We start from the raw sequence: 19,573 nt of genomic DNA, 5'->3' as shown, positions 1-19,573 counted from the left end.
TGTAAGTGAATTACACATGGATTCTGTTGCAATAAAAATAGAGAAAAGTAATTTGGCTTTTCAACTGAATTCTAAAGCAACTAAATTTGCATAAGTAGACATATGACAAGAAGAAAAGAACTATATAGTATTTAAAGTACAACTATGATCTCCATAGTGTAAAGAAATTTTGTACGTACATTTAATTTTTTTTTATATATTATTTTAAAAACAAGTGGAGTGCATGCTGTTCGTTTATTGCCAGATTTATCCCCAACAAGTCACAGACACCTACTGTATGATAATTCTTAGTTCAACACCGATATATTAACACATATACTATTAAAAAGTAACTTCCTGACATTTGACAAGGTACAGCCAGGATTATACAGTGGTAAACTGCAATAGAAAAAAAAGGAAAAGAGACACAAATGACAGTGAGAATAAGTAGTAGACCTACACAAGTACAACTGTAATAGTGAGGAGATCACAATCATGCTCTGTAACCATGTCAACTTTTGATAAACAGACCAAAACAGGAGATTGTCTCAGGTTAAAAGATAGTGAAATATAAGAGTTTGTTAGACAACAAGAACTAGAGAGAGAAGACAGAATGAAGAAAATAAAGAAAGGAAAGACTGGAAATAGAGAGAGACAGTAAGAACACAAATTGAGATTAAGAAGCTCATCCAACTAAAGAAAGAAGGGGCTAAGAATGACAATGGTGGCAGTGTCAGCCAACCCAAGCTGCCCAAATCTGATGAAAAATGGCATAGATGCTTTTCTGGAGAGATATAAAAGATCTGCTCAAAGTCAGCACTGGGACAAAAACAACAAAGCAGTCTCTCTCAGCTCACTTTCACAGGAAAAAGACCAAAAAATATATGTAGGCATGACATCAAAAGATTGGTTGGTTGATTTAATGTCTGATGGCACAAAGCAGCTAGGCTATCTGTGCCAAATGTCTGGTAAAAAGGTAAAAGTAAATGTAGTAAAATACATAGAAGGAAATGAAGACAAAACAGCATTGAAAAACATAAATAGCATAAAACCAATGTTGACATCTAATCTACAATGTTAAGAGAGAAACTACAGAAAGAGAAGTTATAAAAGACTTTCTGTAGCATAATGGTAATGATCATAACCTGCCAGGAAGACTAACAGGTAAGTACAAGAACCACCATCAGTCACCTGAAGTTGGCCTTTGCAGTCCTGGTTCTGGATTATGTGTCATTACAGCCATTATCAAAGGGTAAAGTAATAAAAGTGTTTTAAAAGACATGCAGCAAAATTGTAATAACTCGCCAGGCCCGTTTTTGAGCCTTCAGTGCCATGTGGCAGGCAGGATTCCACCAGGGATGAGGATATAGTGGAAAACATGTCGAGGTTTTAGGATACATTGAGTAACGGCTTGTATAATACAATCAGTTACTGCTGCCACACAGTCATCTTTTGATGGCTGACAAACGATGGCAGGATCAAGTTCTGCTAGAGCACTGAAAGTGGACTAGTCTGCCCAATCTAGCTTCCACCGGGCACGCGGGTAGGGTGGCAACCACCATGGCCAGTCTCTCTCAAAAGTATAGGAATCCCTCCAAGAAAAATGGGAAAATAATGAAGGGGAGCAAACCGAGAGATCAATAACAGTAAAGGACTGACAAGGTGTGTGAAAATAAGTGGAAGAACCAGTATTGAAAAGAGAAAGGTTGTGATCAGAGAGCATACGCTCTTCAGAGCGACCCTCCTATCAATAACAGCTCTTCCCCAGAGGGGATGATGTCCATTAAAGTCCCCCAGGATAAAAAAGGGAGACGCATCTGTTCAATGAGAGCATCAAGGTCTGATTGATCATATGTCTCTCCAGGTGACAGGTAGAGAGAACAAACAGTGATGATATGACCCAAGGAAACACGGATGGCTATGGCCTCCAACGGTGTGTTGAGTGACAAAGACAAGGTGGGCACATGCTGATCAACCAACAGTGCCACCCCTCCATGTACTCGTCCATCACACAGCCTGTCATTTCTGTACAGAGAAAACTGCCAAAAGGTGACTGTACAGGCAGGTTTCAGAAATGTTTCTTGTAAGGAAAGACATACAGGATGGTAGGAAGCAATCAGTGTTTTGATGTCATTCAGATTAGAATGTAAACCTCAACAGTTCCATTTTATCAAGGTGGTTGTTTTTAATGATGTGTGGGCAAATTGGGTTGAGAATAATTCTGTTCACGCCCACATCTTTTTCCTTACTGTCTTTATTCGAGGGAGGTCTATTGACTTCCATGGATCCTGCCCTGGGTTGATTGGGCAGGTCTTTGTTGTTGATAGGGAATTCCAGTGACTGAGGATGCGAACAAATGATTGTTTTGCATCTTTGGGTGGGAGAGAAAGATGTATCTGAAGAAATGCCTGTATTTGAAACCAAAGGATGTGGATCTTGGGGTTTGTTGGAATGCATGGGAGGAACAGAGATGGGTGTAGAAGTTGATTCATCAACCTTTTTAAACATGGAGGTCAAAAGGCTTTTCATTTGTTTTGAAAATGATTCTCTTGGAAGCACAGAGAGATCTGTCTGCACTCCCATTGTAGTTGTGGAATGAAAGGCAGCAGCATATGTTCAAGATGAAGTGGCAGACAGCAATTTCCAAGCCTCAGGATAACTAATGTTTTCAAATGCTGCACCTCTTTTTCCTCCAACCATTTAGGGCAAGAACAAAAGTAGGAAGGATGAGAACCATTGCAGTTGACACAATGTGGGTCCATGTCACACTCATAGGCATCGTGATCCTTGCCACCACAACATGACGTCCTTGAGTGGCCAAACCTCTGACACTGGAAACATCAGTGAGAGTTTGGAATGTACAGCCATACCCCGCAACTTAGGTAATCTGCCTTGATGGTGGAAGGTGCACGTGGTTAAATGTAAATGTTAAAAATAAGGATATTTGTCGGCAATGTAACTCCATCTTTGCAAGTGGAGATGCCCCTTACTGCAGAAACTCCTTGAGTGGAAAGACCAGCGAGAATCTCTGACTCGGGGATGTTCTTCAAATCCCTCTCAACAATAACTCCTCATGATGAATTCAAGGTAGCATGAGGGGTAACCTCAATAGGCACATACCCAACTGCCTTTGAATTCAAGAGGAGTTCACTGTGTTGGGATGTGGATGTTTCAACCAATATGTCTCCAGATCGAAGCTTCTTTACTGACTTTGGAGAGCCAGCAAGTCCCTCTAGGCCCTTCTGAATAAAAAAGGTGGACATTTGCCCTAAAGGTTTTCTGAAAGAGAATGTAATATAAGAAAATGAAGTACGTGTGTTACAGATGTTGAATATTGCTGTTCAGAGTCTTCAAGATGTGGTTGTTTACCTATTGACTGTTTTTTCACTACTTTATTTAAATTTTTCGTAGGAGGATCCGTAGGAAAAAAAAAGAAAATTTCGGTGCCCACTGACCCCACCCCCATGGAGCCGTACGAGGGGACGCACTACAATGTCATACAAGGACATCGCAGCAACGCCAGGGTTTCGTGAGCACAAAACCCAAACACCAGCATCAGACACAATGTACACAATACCCGTTGAGAACTTCCAACACTGGTTCTTGATTGACTCTAGCCCAAGTGGACCAACCAATTGACCCAAGGGGGGCCACCCAAAGGCTGCCCGTCTACAGGAATTCAAGACCAAAGTGGTGTGTTAGGGTTGGACCCCTCAACCAGCAGGATCCTCTGCTCCCCTTCACGGGTCACCACTCACAGCAAACACGTGGGTGGATGTTTAGATCTCAGAGAAGGTAACCAGAAATAACAGAACCTTCCCTGGGAGATCCCTCACCATGTACAGGTATCCACACCAAAGGGGACATCAGAAGATGCCATAAACAATGACAAATTAAAAGTGGGTTTGCTGAAATGATATGAATTTACAAAAGAAAATAATTTTCCAGAAGTTCAGAGAAGTCAAACAAAACACCAGAAAATCTATATTTCAGTTGGTGATACATCTCTGGCAGTACTTCACAAGATGGACTAATAAGTTTTGAAGGACTGGAAAATCTACTAATGTGAACAGTTTGCAATCATGTGCTCAACAGACATCTCACTGCTCCAAGAGATGTGGAGGAGACAATAAATCTGGCAGAACAGTATGTTAAAGCCCATGGAGGGATTATAACTGGAATAAACTGAAAAATTTGAAATCAGTAACAGCTGATCAAAAGCAAAAGTCTAGCAAATCTGATAGGTGTTTATGTCCATTACCAGCAAGCAACAACAGAAGTATCAGCATAAAAACAGCTGGAGCTACTTACAAAGAGATAAGTGGTAAAAAGCAAGAAAAGAGTGATTGGCACAACAGTTGCTGCTGTCAGGAAGAAACAGAATCAACACAACTTTATCAGATCCACCACAAAGTGGAAGTCCCATTTTCAAGAATGATCAATGCATGAATTGTAGTCAGCCCAAGTAAACAAATGAATCAACAGGGCCAGTAGTGATTGCAGCATGGTACAAATAGAGAGGTGGTGACAAATCATGATATGCCAGTATAGGAAGGCTATGTCAGAGGTAAGAAGGTGAAGGTTCTACAATACACTGGATGCATTAAGACAGCAGTGAGAACCAGTTTAGTATCTGCTAACTAGATGACTGATGGTACACTTATGTGTGATAATTGATGGAACAGTGAGAAAGTTTTTCAGAGCAAATATAAATGTATATACTCCATATTATGTTAGAGACCTTGATGCCATGTGTATGAAGACACCAATATACAACTGGGTGGTAGGAAACATACAAGGTGGTAAGAATCAAAATGAACTAGGCAAAAAGAAGTCTGCCAAAGAGACTGCAATCAGCAGAAGAGCTCAAAGGTAAAAAAAACAAACAAGACAATGAGTCTCAAAAAGTGACATTCAGAATATAGGTTGATGGGAACTGAAGGAAGTACAGAAGAAAGACTCTTTACTGTAGAAACTTTGGTACAATGCCCAAGAGGAAGTCAAATACAAGATAAAGATGAATAAATGGGATCCTTGCCAAGGTGAAAGAAGCCCTATTGGAGACACATTGTTAGGAGAAATAAACAAAGGAGCCTTGTTGACTATACAAGAAGCCCCAGTACATGATATGAAAACTGTCTTTGTATATGATGAAAAAATATTTTAAGTATTTCTCCTGAATAGGGGCTTGTGTCAAATATAAAAGACTGTTTAGGGAAGTATTATTAATTAATTTATGTTTTAATTCATTGATGTTGAGGCTATTGAGCATTACTTTTGTAAACCACTGATGTTAAGGCTATGGAGATTTCTAGAAGATTTAAGTGACAGACATATGAGTAGCTGTGGCCAGATGAGTGGAAACAGAGTAAAAGTAAGGCCATGAGAAAGAGGAGTTTGGTCAAAGAAAACAAAATTACCAATCATAGGAGTTAACAGCCTAACAGTTCACATGTTAGAGTGAGATTAACAGTTTGAAAGAGATAAGGAGAATAATTTGTCTTGTCAAAGGCTTTCTAAACTAACTAAACTCGGTTGTGTGGAGCTCGACAAAAAGCAGATGGTTATTGGAAGTATGAAGAGCAGATGGTTATCAGAAAGTCAAGATACAACTAAGGTAGCTTATGCAACAGCAAAAGTGAATTATATATTGATATTGTTGCTACAGAAATAAAGAAAAATGTTTGGCTTGTCAACTGAATTTTAAAGAAATTGGCCCAGATGAACTTTTGACTGAAGGAAAAGAATGGCCTATCAGTTGCTATGTTATAGTGAGATTAACAGTTTGAAAGAGATAAAAATAACTTGTCTCATCAAAGAGTATTTATTCTAAAGCAACTGAACATGTCTGTGTGGACTTTGACAGAAAGCAAATGATTATTGTAAGTTCAGGATACAAATGTAGTAACTCAAGCAACAGTGTAAGTGAATTATACACATATATTACTTACATAAAAATAGTTTGGCTTGTAAAATAAATTCTAAAGCAATCAAATTGGCATAAGTTAAATTTTGACAAAATGAGAACTGTGTAGTGTTCAAAATATTACTATGATCTCCATAATATAAATACTTTTTGTATACATGTTTAACTTTTTTTGAATATATATGTATAATTTTAAAAATAAGTGGTGTGTGTTATTCATTTATTGTTGAATTTATCACCAATAAGTTACAGACACCTACTGCAAAAAAAGTCCTTAGACCAACACAATCATATATTTACATTACTCTATATTACTAAAAATAGTTTCTGATACTAAGAAACTATTATTTTTGATACTATGAACAAATACAAAGTTCAAGTTATCATTCAATTCACCATAAGTCATGGAATCATGTCGGTTTAAAGGAATTCCATTCTTCATCAGTAACCCTGAACAAAAATAAGGCTAGGCTTCGTATAGTTGTGAAGTGTATTACATATAAATGCTGTTCTTCTGTCTTTTACTTACTGGCCTAACAAACTTGGTATTTATCTTGGCAAACTGATAAAAAGTTAGTTTTAGTCATTGTAAGGTATCTTATTTGAAAGTGAAATGTCATGATATCAAATGTACATAGTTATGTATTTATTCCTGTCATGCATATATTAATAACTACTGGTATCAGATGTTTCGAACAAATGGAGTTTCATTAATTTTTGCCACTCAATCTGAATTATGCAGGTACTTTATTATTCCCTGAAAGCACCTAGGTATAGAAATTTTGAAAAAAAAAAAAAGGCTGATTAGTGAAATATTTAATTTAGCTGATACATTTTGTATTTATGCTCAAGGCAATATATAAAACAGTATCTCTCAACTCTCACTATTACGTGTTTTTATTTTCTCCATACACGTAACATGCACAAATGTTAGGACAAGAGAATATTCTGTAACTTAATATTAATAAAATTTTGATGTTTCACTTGTGATTTACCTCCCATTGTTCTATAGAAGTAGCCCAAATTCTAGTTTTTGGGTTTGTCCTAACACATTTGAACACTACTGTGTAAATGTCAGTTTTCACTAACAGTATCATGCATGCAGACATAAAAAACACTAATAATATCGTGTTTTGACAAATAATCTGAATTCATTAAACTACTGCTAGGAACTGTTTTATGTTTCAAGGAAAGAAAATATTATTCAATTAACAGAAATGCAAATTTTTAAACTAGGCCTATACAAACTTTGAGTCCTTGAGAAGGAACAACAGACAAGTTCTAATGTCAATGGAGTAAATTAAAAAAATAGAGTTGTCTTCTCTACAAGTACAGTTATAGCTGTACAAATGAAAATGACAAAAATATTCTGTGCTAAAAAGGAAGCTAATGTTACATAAATAATTATCTGTTATATTCTCCTTCTTAGAAACATTACTCGAAAAATTTTAAAAGTAATATTTCTATTATGTCTCTGATCAAATTGTTGCAACTAAACATTCTGGAAAAATATCTAAATAAGCTTGGTTTCATCTACCAGCTAACAACATTGCTTTTGCTAATAAACTGCCTTGTTCTTCTGACCTACAGTGAGTGTTGAAATGAGATGAATATATTATTACTTACTAATTATAGTGTAGCATACCCAAACTCTACTGGTATTTCTGAAGAAAAAAATCACATACCCGATTTTTCAGCTTTTCACTAAGAAATGGTTTCACCAGTGCAAACAAGATATCAAACACTGCTGGTTCATTGATTATGTGGATCCCTTTAAACCGACCCGGGAAACAGTTCTTCAGTTTATAAAAACAAAGTATGTTGATTATTAATTATGCAAACTTTATAGGAAATAAGTTATTCTTACTAACGTAACTAATTATTCTTAAGTGAGTTACCATGAGTTAAAGAAGTCATTTCAAATACTTAAATATTCACAAACAAGACATATAATCTATGTTCTTACACTAGAAAGATAAACTCAAGACTTGGTCTAAATCCTATTTCCAAATAACTTACTTATTTTCTTGGTTATATTAAAAATATATCCTTAACACATTTGTCTATTTTAAAGTTGCAAGATTTACTATAAAATTTTTTTCTGAAATAAGGTTTCTGATTTCACAATTAGTCAGTACAACCTGTTGCTAAATACAAAACAATTGGCTGTTTCTGCTGTGCCAATCACAGGAATCAAAGCCTGATTCGTAGTTATAATCCCCAAGTTTACTACTGAGCCAACAGGACAATTGCAAAGGAGGTCTTAAATTAAAAGACTTCCTTGTATAAGTATGCTTCACATCAAAACACACTATTCATTTATTAAACTATGTTAGTGTGATTACTAAAATAGTATTGTATGTACTGTATAAAATAATTCCTTCACAGTATGAGAGTTATGGCCTAAGCCTTTTTTAAAATATGGTCAATAAATTGTAAATGACCATGGCAACAATGATGAACTATAAACAACTGCAACTGGGATTTAGCTACTTCTAGACAATAAATAATTCTACTTAAAACTTCCATATAGCAAACATTTTATACAATAATTATAATCAAATTATTTATTACTTTTTAAAAAAAAATTAAAACAACAACAAAGTTTTGTAAATTTGTTCAGACAAGGAAAGATTAGAGATATGCAACCTAAAATTGTAAAAAATATACAATAAACAAACCTTGTAACCTGAAATTAATCTAGGGACTTCAGGTTCACAAACACTTATTTATGACAACATAATAAGACATCCAGTGAAGGTTTATACTATCGAATCTTAGAGGATTAGGTTGAGTTTTTGTATTTAACTTTCCATATTACAATCAAAACAGTCGTATACCAGGGATGTACATGTAATATTTACCAATAAACACATTCTATATTTGGTACAAGAGCATGTAAAAATGTACCAATATCAACCTACAATTTGGTGGATGCTATTGATATGGTGTTAATTAAAATATTCAAGTTTCCAATCTAATTCAAAGTCTGTCAAGAGTATTGCAAGTGTATTTTTATCTTCTGTTATACTACCTGTATTAGAAGCACCATCCTTCGACAATGTGCTGGACTCATCTGTCTGATGTGATGAAAACCAAACTCTTTGAGGTCAAGCAGTGCAATAATACCATTGATTTGAGTGGCAGGATCTTCAATTGCCTTTTCAAGACACAAAAGGTTAGCCCTATAGATGTCATTAGCTGAATGTTTTGCTGGATCCCAAATACCTAGCAGAAAAAAGAACAACCTTTATCCCATGAGTCTTACTACATTAGATGCATGTCACATCATTTATACAATTATAGGTTACCAGCCTTATTTATGTACAAATGTTTATGAATCTATTAAACTTCTATTTGTTGGCCACATACACTAAAACTATATATACATATATATAGGCTAGTAACTTTTAAAAAAATATCAAATTTTTGAAATAGTAATCAATTGCATTTTTAATAGTGTTGAAGAAATAAGATGTCTGGCTGATGAACACAGAATTTAGTCTTTTAATAATGACAATAATATCAATCTTATTGTGGCTGTTATTTGACATGAAAATATATATATTTTTGTAAATGTTTCAAACAACAATACATAAATGTTTTACCCCCTCTGATTACGAAGATGGCATGACCCTCGCGATCACGATGTTGTAAGAATCCTTCAAGGTTAGCACTAAACACATCTTTCAGGGCAGAAGGCACAAAATCTTTGAAAAGCTCAGGATTGTTGTCACGTAGTATATAATACTGTTTTATGAGTCTGAAGGCACGGTCATAATCAAACTTTCGAGCTCTTAGAAATCGAAGCAGAAAGTTGTCATCTGATGGCACAATCAAATTAGGTTCTTCTGATAATAACAGAAAAAAAACATTTTAGGGACAATTTCAAAAAGTGTAACAGTTAACAAATACATAATAAAATATTACATTAAAAAATAATAACAACTGGAATACTACATTAACAGTATCAGCTTAATTTGTTGAAAATCATAGTCTCATGGTATATTAAAAGACTAAAGTAGAATCACTGAAGATGCGTCATTCTCACAATTTTACTTGAACCTGACAATCAAAGTTTGTGATAAAATTTTATGAAATTCATATAAAACTGAAATTATTGCTCGAAATATAACAAACAAAACTTATTAAACCTTTGATTCTTTTTTATTTTCTGTGTTTAGACTGGTACATTTCTTTTAATATCAATAAGTGATATAGAAAAAGAAAGTCTCCATATAGTAATATCACACAAATTAAAAATGTACCCTGCAACATTTCTCTGAGCGCTTGGATATCACGAGCTCTCCATTCTGGTTTCTCCATGAGTTCTCTTTCTGCTTTCTTTTCTAAAGCCTGAGATAAACTAAAAACTGACGTACACGTGTCTAAAATTTCCAGTCCTATTTGGCCTCCATCTGCTGAACTTGTGTTTTTATCCATCTCCTATAATATAAAATATTACAATACTAGGAAGTGACTTCAACATTTACAGTTTCAGATTGGTTAGTCATAAAAGACAATAATACAATTTTCTTGATTAACAGAATAATATATTTAATCATGTAAGTGTTCTTAATAAATATATTATTCTGTTAATATATTTATTAACACTTACATGATTAAATATTTATTACAATACTAAAAACATGGATATTAGGCTTAAAAATACATTGAATTTTCCCTAACACAAGTATCAACAAACACAATTATCTTACAAAGACTTCTTTAGGTTATGTATGTCTTATGTTAAGAATTTACAATATCATTCTGAATATCCTGCCTTCTTTCTCGAGTATTCTGGAAATTTTATTAAAATACTGCATGTATTATATCGAAAAGAAAAAGATGCCTAAACATTTGTATGGACATAAACGTGCAAAAATTAGTGATTTTGTTACAGTAAGTTATACAGTGCCTTTTATATTTCAGTTAACATTCTGTGTATTTCAGAGCGACTGGTATGGGTATTAACACTTTTACTGATAAGGAGAGATAAGTGTTAATACCCATACCAACCAGTTCGAGATACATTTTTATTTCAAGTGAGTTTCTCATCATCAAGAATCATTTAACATTCAATAAAAAGTGAGCTGTTACACAGTTGACAGTGATTCTACACATTCACGAAATAGTTCTGAGAAACTTAAATAAAATCTAGAAAAAAAATTCTAATATGAAACATTGAAGATATACTGGTTAACAATATAAAAGGCTTAATTAAACTAAATAGAATACATAAGTGCTTTATGTCATTTCTGTTTTATAAATAATGTACATTTTATGGCATTTAATATTAATTCACTGCTTCAACAAATATACATAGGATTGTGTATAATGTTTACTTCCCATTTTGGTTTTACACGAACGTGAAATGATAACTGTATATGACTCACATTTAACATCACACTCATTGAACACGTTACGACCGTGCACAATACATGGATCTGTCACATTCACACTTTGCAAAGGCCTTAATATTTCTTACACTCTTCACTATTAATTCAACATTAAAATATTTAACGTGCGCTTGCTTGACTTTAACAGATCTTTTAATTACTAATGACTTCATTAACACAGTTTAATCAGCAGTTTGACTAACTAACTTATAGACAAAAAATGAAAGACATGAAGTAAACCAAATGTATTAATAACTTGCTAAGTACTGACTTATGCTGCAATATACAAATATAACAAACATTCCTATCTTCTGGTAGTATTTTGATATTTACTTTAAGATTATTCTTTGCCTTGTACTTGTGTAAGTTTCATATGATATGGAGTTGATAAAACCATTTATTTAGTTCTCACTGCTTTTCAGAGCGGATGTTGCCATAACTGTATGTTATGCAAGGTTGTCAACAGCAGCATCCTTCAGTGGTCATTTCAGTTATTACATCTGGATGTCACAGCCTCATCTATTTTAAAATGAAAATAGCAAATTACTTGGGTGACACTAGTTGCTATGGATAAATGCAACATTTCTTGTGAACTAACAAAGATACAGATGTTCTGGAACCAGATCTTGGAAGGAGAAGCAACTGAGAAAAGCAGTTAAGGCAACAATTCTCTGCGAGGAGAAGCAATTATAAACAGTTAATCTGGGTTTAGTGTTTATAAAAAAGACTATTAATTTTGTGTCTAGTCTCATTATCTCACTTAACATCAGTACTCAGTAAGTAAAAGATTTAACAGGATTTTGCAATTGATATTTAGACCAAATATTTAGTTATTAAATAGACGTATCTGACAGTTCAAGAGTTAACTCAGCTACACCTGAATACACCACAGCTCCAACTTGTATCAACTAAATATTTTTAAATACACGTTTAAGCAAAAAGAAACTATATGTATATAAATTCAATAAGGTTAAGGGTGAAAGTTCATGTCTCTGAATGTATAACACAAAGGTTGAAGTAATTCTGAAATCTAAGCAAAATTGCTTCTCCATTGAATTAATAAACTTGTGAAATGGACTACCAGATGATGCAACACACATTGTCAGTTGAAATAAACTGAAATACAAATGTATGCAAGGTAAAATTGTAATTTTCTCATGCTAATATTTTATAAATACCTACATTTTGAAAAAATAAATGTTCGTACAAGTCATCTTTACACAATAAACAATGGAGATCTCAACAACAAGATGTTTTTTTTATACACAAAGAGTAACAATGATTTGTACAAACCTGAAACTTTTCTATAAATAGGTTTTACTTAACTGTTACATTTTATTTATAAGTGAAACCTTAGGCCTATTGGCAAAATTCTTTAGTGTATATATTCTGCATAATTTTGTTACAGCCCTGATCCAAATTCTTACCAATTTCAAACACAAAAATGAAGTTCTCCCAACAGCAGTGCTGGAAATTTTATTGCAGTCAGGTAAAAACAAGTGTTATTAAACATATACAATATGAAATAGGCTATTTTGCATTTAAGAAATGTTTGTTTATTCCTTTTAATTACAGAGATAACCAAAATTACATCAGGCTCTTTTTGTATAGCTCTGTATCAGTCTAATGCTATTTGAACCACCATTAAATACATCACTCAGTCTGATGTTTGACTGTATGACTACCTTTTGTACCCCCAAAATTAACACTTTCATATCAATGGGAATCTGAAAAAATCCTAAAAGACTAAACCATGATATCTCAAATGGGAGAGGGGCAGAGATCTCTAATGGAAGACTGTCGCACAAGCCATTGGACATACTCAAGTCCTATTCCATAGAAAACAAGTCCAAGTCTCTAAGACTCTCCTGAGAACTAAAAAAAGATGTACACATATCAGTTTCAGAACTAAGTTATCAGTTCTTCTAAGATGTTGATATCTTTGTAGTAATAAAGTACCATAACTACACAGAATACTCTGGTTCTCTCTCAGTCTGGGACAAGGTTACCATAACTTTACTGTTCTTTAATTAAGAAATGTAACTGAGATACATTATTAACATCAGCCATATTATATTAAAAAAAAAAACTCCAACATAATAGTAAGAAAAAACTAAATAATTCCCTAATCATATTACAACTGTTAAAGTGCTTTTCTAAATCACTTCTGATAACAGATCCGAACATCTTGAAACCAACAGAAGACAAACTTCTTGGTATATTATTTCCACAAACTTCTCTACTGCCCTTTTTGTAAACATAACAAAAGATAGTACTAGAATTCTATTAAAATTTTTCAAGAACTTTAAAAATAAAAAGTCCCAACTAGTTCTTTTTCCAAGCATTTTCTGAGGTTTACAATAACCCTAATTTGTTCAAGAAGTTTTAGCCACAAAGAATTTTCCAACTTTTGTAAAAGTTTCTTCTAGCAACAAGATATTTGAAGAAATTCATAGTTTAGTAACTGCTTCTTACATTTTATGATAAATACAATAAGAAATGTGCACTTTAGCTGTTCACTCTCTTCAAACACACCCAAGTTAATGGGTGAAAACACCAGTAAAAACGTTATTATCTTTCAAGTGCACAAAGGTTATTTGGTGATTTTATACACCTCTAAAATTATAGTTTTACTATCTTGATTATCAAATTTAAGAATGGTATCTTGAATGCAGAGAAATGCAAGTCCTCAGAGCCAGGACATCACTAATATATCATAAACAAAATCATGAAAGATATTGCTCATAACAGGCAAACATGTTTCTCTGCACAGTTGTAATAGGTTCCCTGCAGAGATTTAAATGAAATGTTAAGTTGAGCTAGCAAAACAAAGCCATCTTAGCTGCTTGTTTTGAGGAAGGTTGGTTACATCATGAACATAAAGGCATGTCAACTGCTTTGACACATATGGTACATTCATTTTATTCACAAAGGATACAATGAGGCCACTTGGTCCATTTAAGCTATTCCATTTTCTACCAGTACCCCACTTAAAACTATATTAAAAACTTATTTTTGTATATCAAATTCTAATCCGAAAAATATTTTTCAACTATTTTCCTAAAACTCCTTCAATAATACAGTTTCTAAAAATTTGAAGAACTATTCAACAGGTTAAGTAATCTGTGAGAAAAGTATCAAAGCATTAACTGGGGTTGTTTTTATATATTGAATTTGTGTTCTCTAGTTTTAGGGTTCACAAGTTTTCTAAGTCATTATCTAAATGTATGGATTCTAAACAACTAACAGTCTAAAACACTTGAATCATGTGTTCCTAAACTCTTCTTAACTACAATAGAAACATGTTAAGATATTAACATATTTTTATATGACTGTAGCTTCAAATATTTAATTATTCTGCTATCACCTTTTCTCCGAACCTTTGTCAACAACTTAACGCATTTTTTAGATAACATTATGTAACAAAATTTTTACTTTTTCTTGTTCCTGGGCAGAGTTATTTCTCAATTGCTTATCCCTAAAGAAAATGAAAAATACCTATTTTTATCTTCAAACTTTGTTTTTGTGACCTGGGAGCATATAACAAAAACATGATGGGAGACTATATTTGGGGGCTGATACGTGAAAGTGATTTACATTACAGTTGCAAATCTCGAGAAACTACTCACTTCTAAACATTTTTGTGTAACTTTAGTATAAATACATGTAAATCTTGATTCATATGTTGTTTTATTCAGACCTTATGTAAATGCAAATGTGCAAATTTACCATTGTTACATAGAAAATAGGTTAATTTCTAAATGTCATTATCCAGGTCAGAAAAGCAAAGTTTGAAAAGAATAATGTCCATTTTCTGTACTTTTACAACATAAGCAATTAAGAAAAGCACATACTATCCAGGAACAACATTTGTGTTACATAGTGTAAAGTGACCAATTAGAACACAATAATATCAAATGAGGCTAAACCAGTCCTTGTAGGGTGAACTGATGGCCTAATTGTACACAGTATTTTCTATGTATACACGTACAATCTGTTTGCTTTATGAATAGCTCATACATACAGACTAAAAGACATTAGGTTTTGTACTTTATGTCCAGATCTTTTTCCTTATCAACTCTGATTAAATATTCCTCTGTAAGGCTATAAAAATTAATTTTTATGACAACCAATATGCATTACCTTATGTTTAATAAAATTAAAATACACTTGCCAGAAGACTAAACACTTCATATTTCTCTGCAAAACTTTCACTTCTTGAAATTTAAAACATTCATTAATGTCATAACATTTGGACACTTAACAAACTTGTTTGTTATATCTTTATTAATATCATTGATGAGAATTAGCAAATAACCTAATTCAGAACCAGAAGATATTCTGCTTGTAACCCAAACGTACTGTAATTTCATCCCACTTACAATGACTGTCTGTTTTCTACCACCAAGTCAACTATAATCCATTTAACTAGCTTATATCCTGTGCTAACAACTGCAATCATTCTTAAATTACTCTTAGGTATTACGTCATTAAAGAAAATTTATCAATATTAAAGACTATTGCATTGAAAATCTATGCTGTAATGACACAAATCTTGTCTTTTTCTTTAATTGTAAGCTCTAATAATTTCTCAATCACTTAATTATGGTAACTATTTGTACATTATATTTTCTCCTTGAAAATTACTGGCTTACATGAGCTAGTCTCCAACCTACTGGCACATCACCATTAATGGTGAAATCATTAAAATTCAAGGTTAGTATCTCATAAACCTGCTATTTCATTTCCTGCTTTATCCTAGAACAAACATCTGGCCCTGGTGTCATATCTTCCATCAGTTTTTCAATCTTGTACCTCACAAGCTTAATACTAGCTTCAAGGAGAGATAGCCATCTTTCCTCGGTAAAACCAATAATGAAAAAAGCATTTAGACATTCAACCATCTCATAACCATTAAAATAAATTCTCCAATCTTCATTTTTAAAAGTAAACTTAAGTGTTTTTAGATGTTTTCAGGTGGGCAATGAATAATTACATACATTAAAGAAACTATATGCTCGTGGGAGTGATAGGTGGATATAGGTAGATGGAAGTTTGATGAAGCTACCAAGTCAGCCACAGTGAGCCAAGGGCATCTTCTTACAACATATGTTAAGTAGGTGTGTTAATTTGAAGGACAGAAAGTGTAGTAAGAGCTTACGTTATGATATACTGACTCTAAAGGTCACATATAAGCAAGATAAATTGAAGTTTAAGAGCCATTCCATTAATCTAATCTAACAAGGTCCAGTTATCCTTATTCATCACAATAAGTTCTGTCACTAAATTCTAAACCTAAATCTCAATCATATAGCAGGTACATAACTAAGCCAACCAACACCTGCAGCTCATGTTGCAGTCAAGCTTATGTTCGTTAGTTATCACTCTATTTAGTTTACTGTTGGTCACAATCTATAAATAAAATGTACATTTTCACACAGCTTTGTCCACACTTCTAGTTCTATTACACAGTATACACAAATCAACTGTTTCATTTTAAAAATATGATACTCACTTATTTTAATTATATAATATTGCATACTTTCAAGATAATGAAATTTAACTAAATGTTTTTTGTTTTTAAAATTAAAAAAAGAGCTTTTTTTGTCAAAAACTGGCAGTTACTCTTATGTTACATAGCAGTGTAGTAGTAGAAGTAAAACAGTACATGTTGGTCAAATGACTGCTTGTTTTCACATGGAAATAACATATGAAAGTACGTTAGGTTAAATTACATGTAATCATAGGCTTAACTGAGACTAAAGGATAAATGATAGTTACAAAATATTCTTAAAATAAAGATGGCAGTGTACCCTCTTCACGGCGGTCCGGGTCCTATTAAAATATTGTACAGACCTAGTACATAGTAATAACCGTCAAGTAAGAGGTGTGCGTGTGTGTTTTACTTATAGCAATGCCACATCGGTCTATCTGCTGAGCCTACTGAGAGGAATCGAACCCCTGATTTTAACGCTGTAAATCCGGAGACTCACCGCTTTACTAGCGGAGGTTAATAGGTGTGCTGATGACATAGTTTAAAATTAAATGTGGCTTTTATTAAAGTATGTTAGCACACAGTTACAATCTGTTATATCGATCATCTAAGCTAACCTGATATTCAATTTAAAACCAGTAACTGAATAAAGATATGGCCAGTTTCATCAGCTGAAAAGCCGTGTAATAACTCATATCACATTCATAATAGTGTATCTGTAAGTGTAACAACATATTAGATTATTTAAACGAGCGTTTCTTAGCCATTATGATATCCTGGATCAGCTCGCTGTTTCCTCTATATGTCGCGCACCAATGAAACTCACAAAATGCAAATACTACAAAAACACATTTAGATCACATATAAATTTTCTGTCACTTTTTTTGCTCGCGAGTTTTTGCGAAATCTCTCACACTGATAAGTTGTTGTGACGGACCGAAAGTTGAAAACACTGATTTTTCAGACACATCAGGTGCTTTGAAATATATTTCTATTTGTCAAGAAAGTACAGGTACACTTACTTGTTAACTTGTAGAACTGGTTGTCGAGTCCTTCTCTTCGAAAATGAAATTTACCGTAATTTAAACTTACGACTGAAAATGGAGAGCACGCCAATGTTAGAATGATAACAGATACAATAATTCTTCATTAACAAAGCTTCCTAAAGAATGATTCGAATTAACCTATTTAACTTGATTTATTTGAACAATAAATAATTTAACCTGTTTTATCACATTCAACACACACACACAAATCGAACAACATTAACACTTAACAACCAAACCTGTCTTTCACTTTCAGTTTCCTGGTGTTAAAGTTTGTAACTTATCAATATTATCCGTCACCCGTCGAAAATTTTGCTATCAATTTGGTGTTTATTACGGTAGAGAGAAAAAAAAAATTAATGTTTGATTGAAAGATCAAGATGTGTAAGAAACTCGGATTATGTTAGAAATTGAATAAATGTTGATAAATTGAGATAAAAAGGAGAAAATAAAAGCTTTAACATTTTAAAAGATTATTTCACGTTTTCTTCCAGCTCAACATTAGCAAACAGGACTATATTTCAATTAGTAAATTAATAATACGCTAGGAGATAAATTTCATGATGAGATTAAATCTATAACCTACTGAGAGTTAACCCGTGTAAAGGTTTTGTTAAAATAATTAATTAACAAATGGACTACTACGCCTTTCAAGATATATACTGACCTAAAGCTGGAATTTGCCTTGAGGCTTTGTCACAACTTCATAATAATTGATTCATAAACGAGGGTTACTGTTGATTCGTAATTCTCGTAGTTAAAAAATAAACTTCAGATGTCTGTTTGTTTCTTTGTTTTTGAATATCGCGCAAAGCTACTCGAGGGCTATCTGCGCTAGCCGTCCCTAATTTTACAGTGTAAGACTAGATAGAGGGAAGGCAGCTAGTCATCACCACCCACCGACAAATCGTGGGCTACTCTTTTACTAACCAATAGTGGGATTGACCGTTACAGTATAACGCCCCCATGGCTGAAAGGGCGAGCATGTTGGTGTGACGGGGATTCGAACCCGCGTCCCTCAGATTACGATTTAAGTGCCTTAACCACCTGGCCATACCGGGCCTCTCATAGTACTTAATTTATCTATCTTTACACATATATTTCTGAGTGGGGGAATATTCGTATGTTGCGTTCTCAAAAATAAATTCTATTGAATGGAAGATGTCTCCTCTACATAAACGGTATCTGTGAAACACGTGTACGAAATAACATGCCAGTGCAACAACAAATGCACGCGTCAAACTAAACGCAGTTTAAAATGTTATCTTAACAAACATAAATATTATATACCCCAAAATAAGATAGACATTTACCTCCTGGCAGACCACGTTCAGGAAACTGATCCTAGTATTTCATGTAACGAGGTAAAACCAAATATAGCAGCAGAGTTTAATCTTGAAGAATCTGTTGAAATTGTATATTGTTAACTAAAGCACATTGCATCAGATAGAATTATGGATCAGTGACTACTATGTACGGTTGTGGTCTTATGTTTAAAAGTAATAGTAATAGGTAACCAGCTTCATGTGAGTTTAAAGGTTGTCAGCGCCTGAATGCTTGAAGGAGAAGAGATCAAAGGGTCCCCACCCCCATTGGGAAAGTTATCCTTTAAGGCTGGGAAGGCTATGTGATGTCACAGTTTCACAACTTGATGTCAGGGGGTGAATAATTCCAATATGTGCCACTAGGCTGAGGATAGTTCCACAAAATGGCGTTAGAGGTGGTACAT

General features: G+C 33.6%; 1 protein-coding gene across 4 annotated transcripts in view; it reads right to left on the bottom strand.

Moving 5' to 3' along the window:
* The window catches only part of LOC143233525 (alpha-tocopherol transfer protein-like), a 32,978-nt gene extending 14,886 nt beyond the window's left edge, over positions 1–18,092 (bottom strand). The window contains exons 1-6 of one of the 4 annotated variants that reach the window (XM_076469829.1): positions 17,821–18,092; positions 11,638–11,823; positions 10,174–10,351; positions 9,514–9,753; positions 8,940–9,133; positions 7,591–7,701 (exon numbers count right to left, since the gene is read on the bottom strand). In XM_076469829.1, the coding sequence (XP_076325944.1) occupies positions 7,591–7,701; positions 8,940–9,133; positions 9,514–9,753; positions 10,174–10,348 (720 nt within the window). In that variant the 5' untranslated portion in view covers positions 10,349–10,351; positions 11,638–11,823; positions 17,821–18,092. Of the gene's footprint in view, positions 1–7,590; positions 7,702–8,939; positions 9,134–9,513; positions 9,757–10,173; positions 10,352–11,637; positions 11,824–17,820 lie in introns of all 4 variants that reach the window. The other 3 variants (XM_076469827.1, XM_076469830.1, XM_076469828.1) reach the window with 3 other exon arrangements.
* Positions 18,093–19,573: the final 1,481 nt, after the last annotated feature.

Source organism: Tachypleus tridentatus, chromosome 12 (genome assembly GCF_004210375.1).
Source record: "Tachypleus tridentatus isolate NWPU-2018 chromosome 12, ASM421037v1, whole genome shotgun sequence".
Lineage (NCBI taxonomy): Eukaryota > Metazoa > Arthropoda > Merostomata > Xiphosura > Limulidae > Tachypleus > Tachypleus tridentatus.
This window is presented reverse-complemented; position numbering and strand designations above follow the sequence as displayed.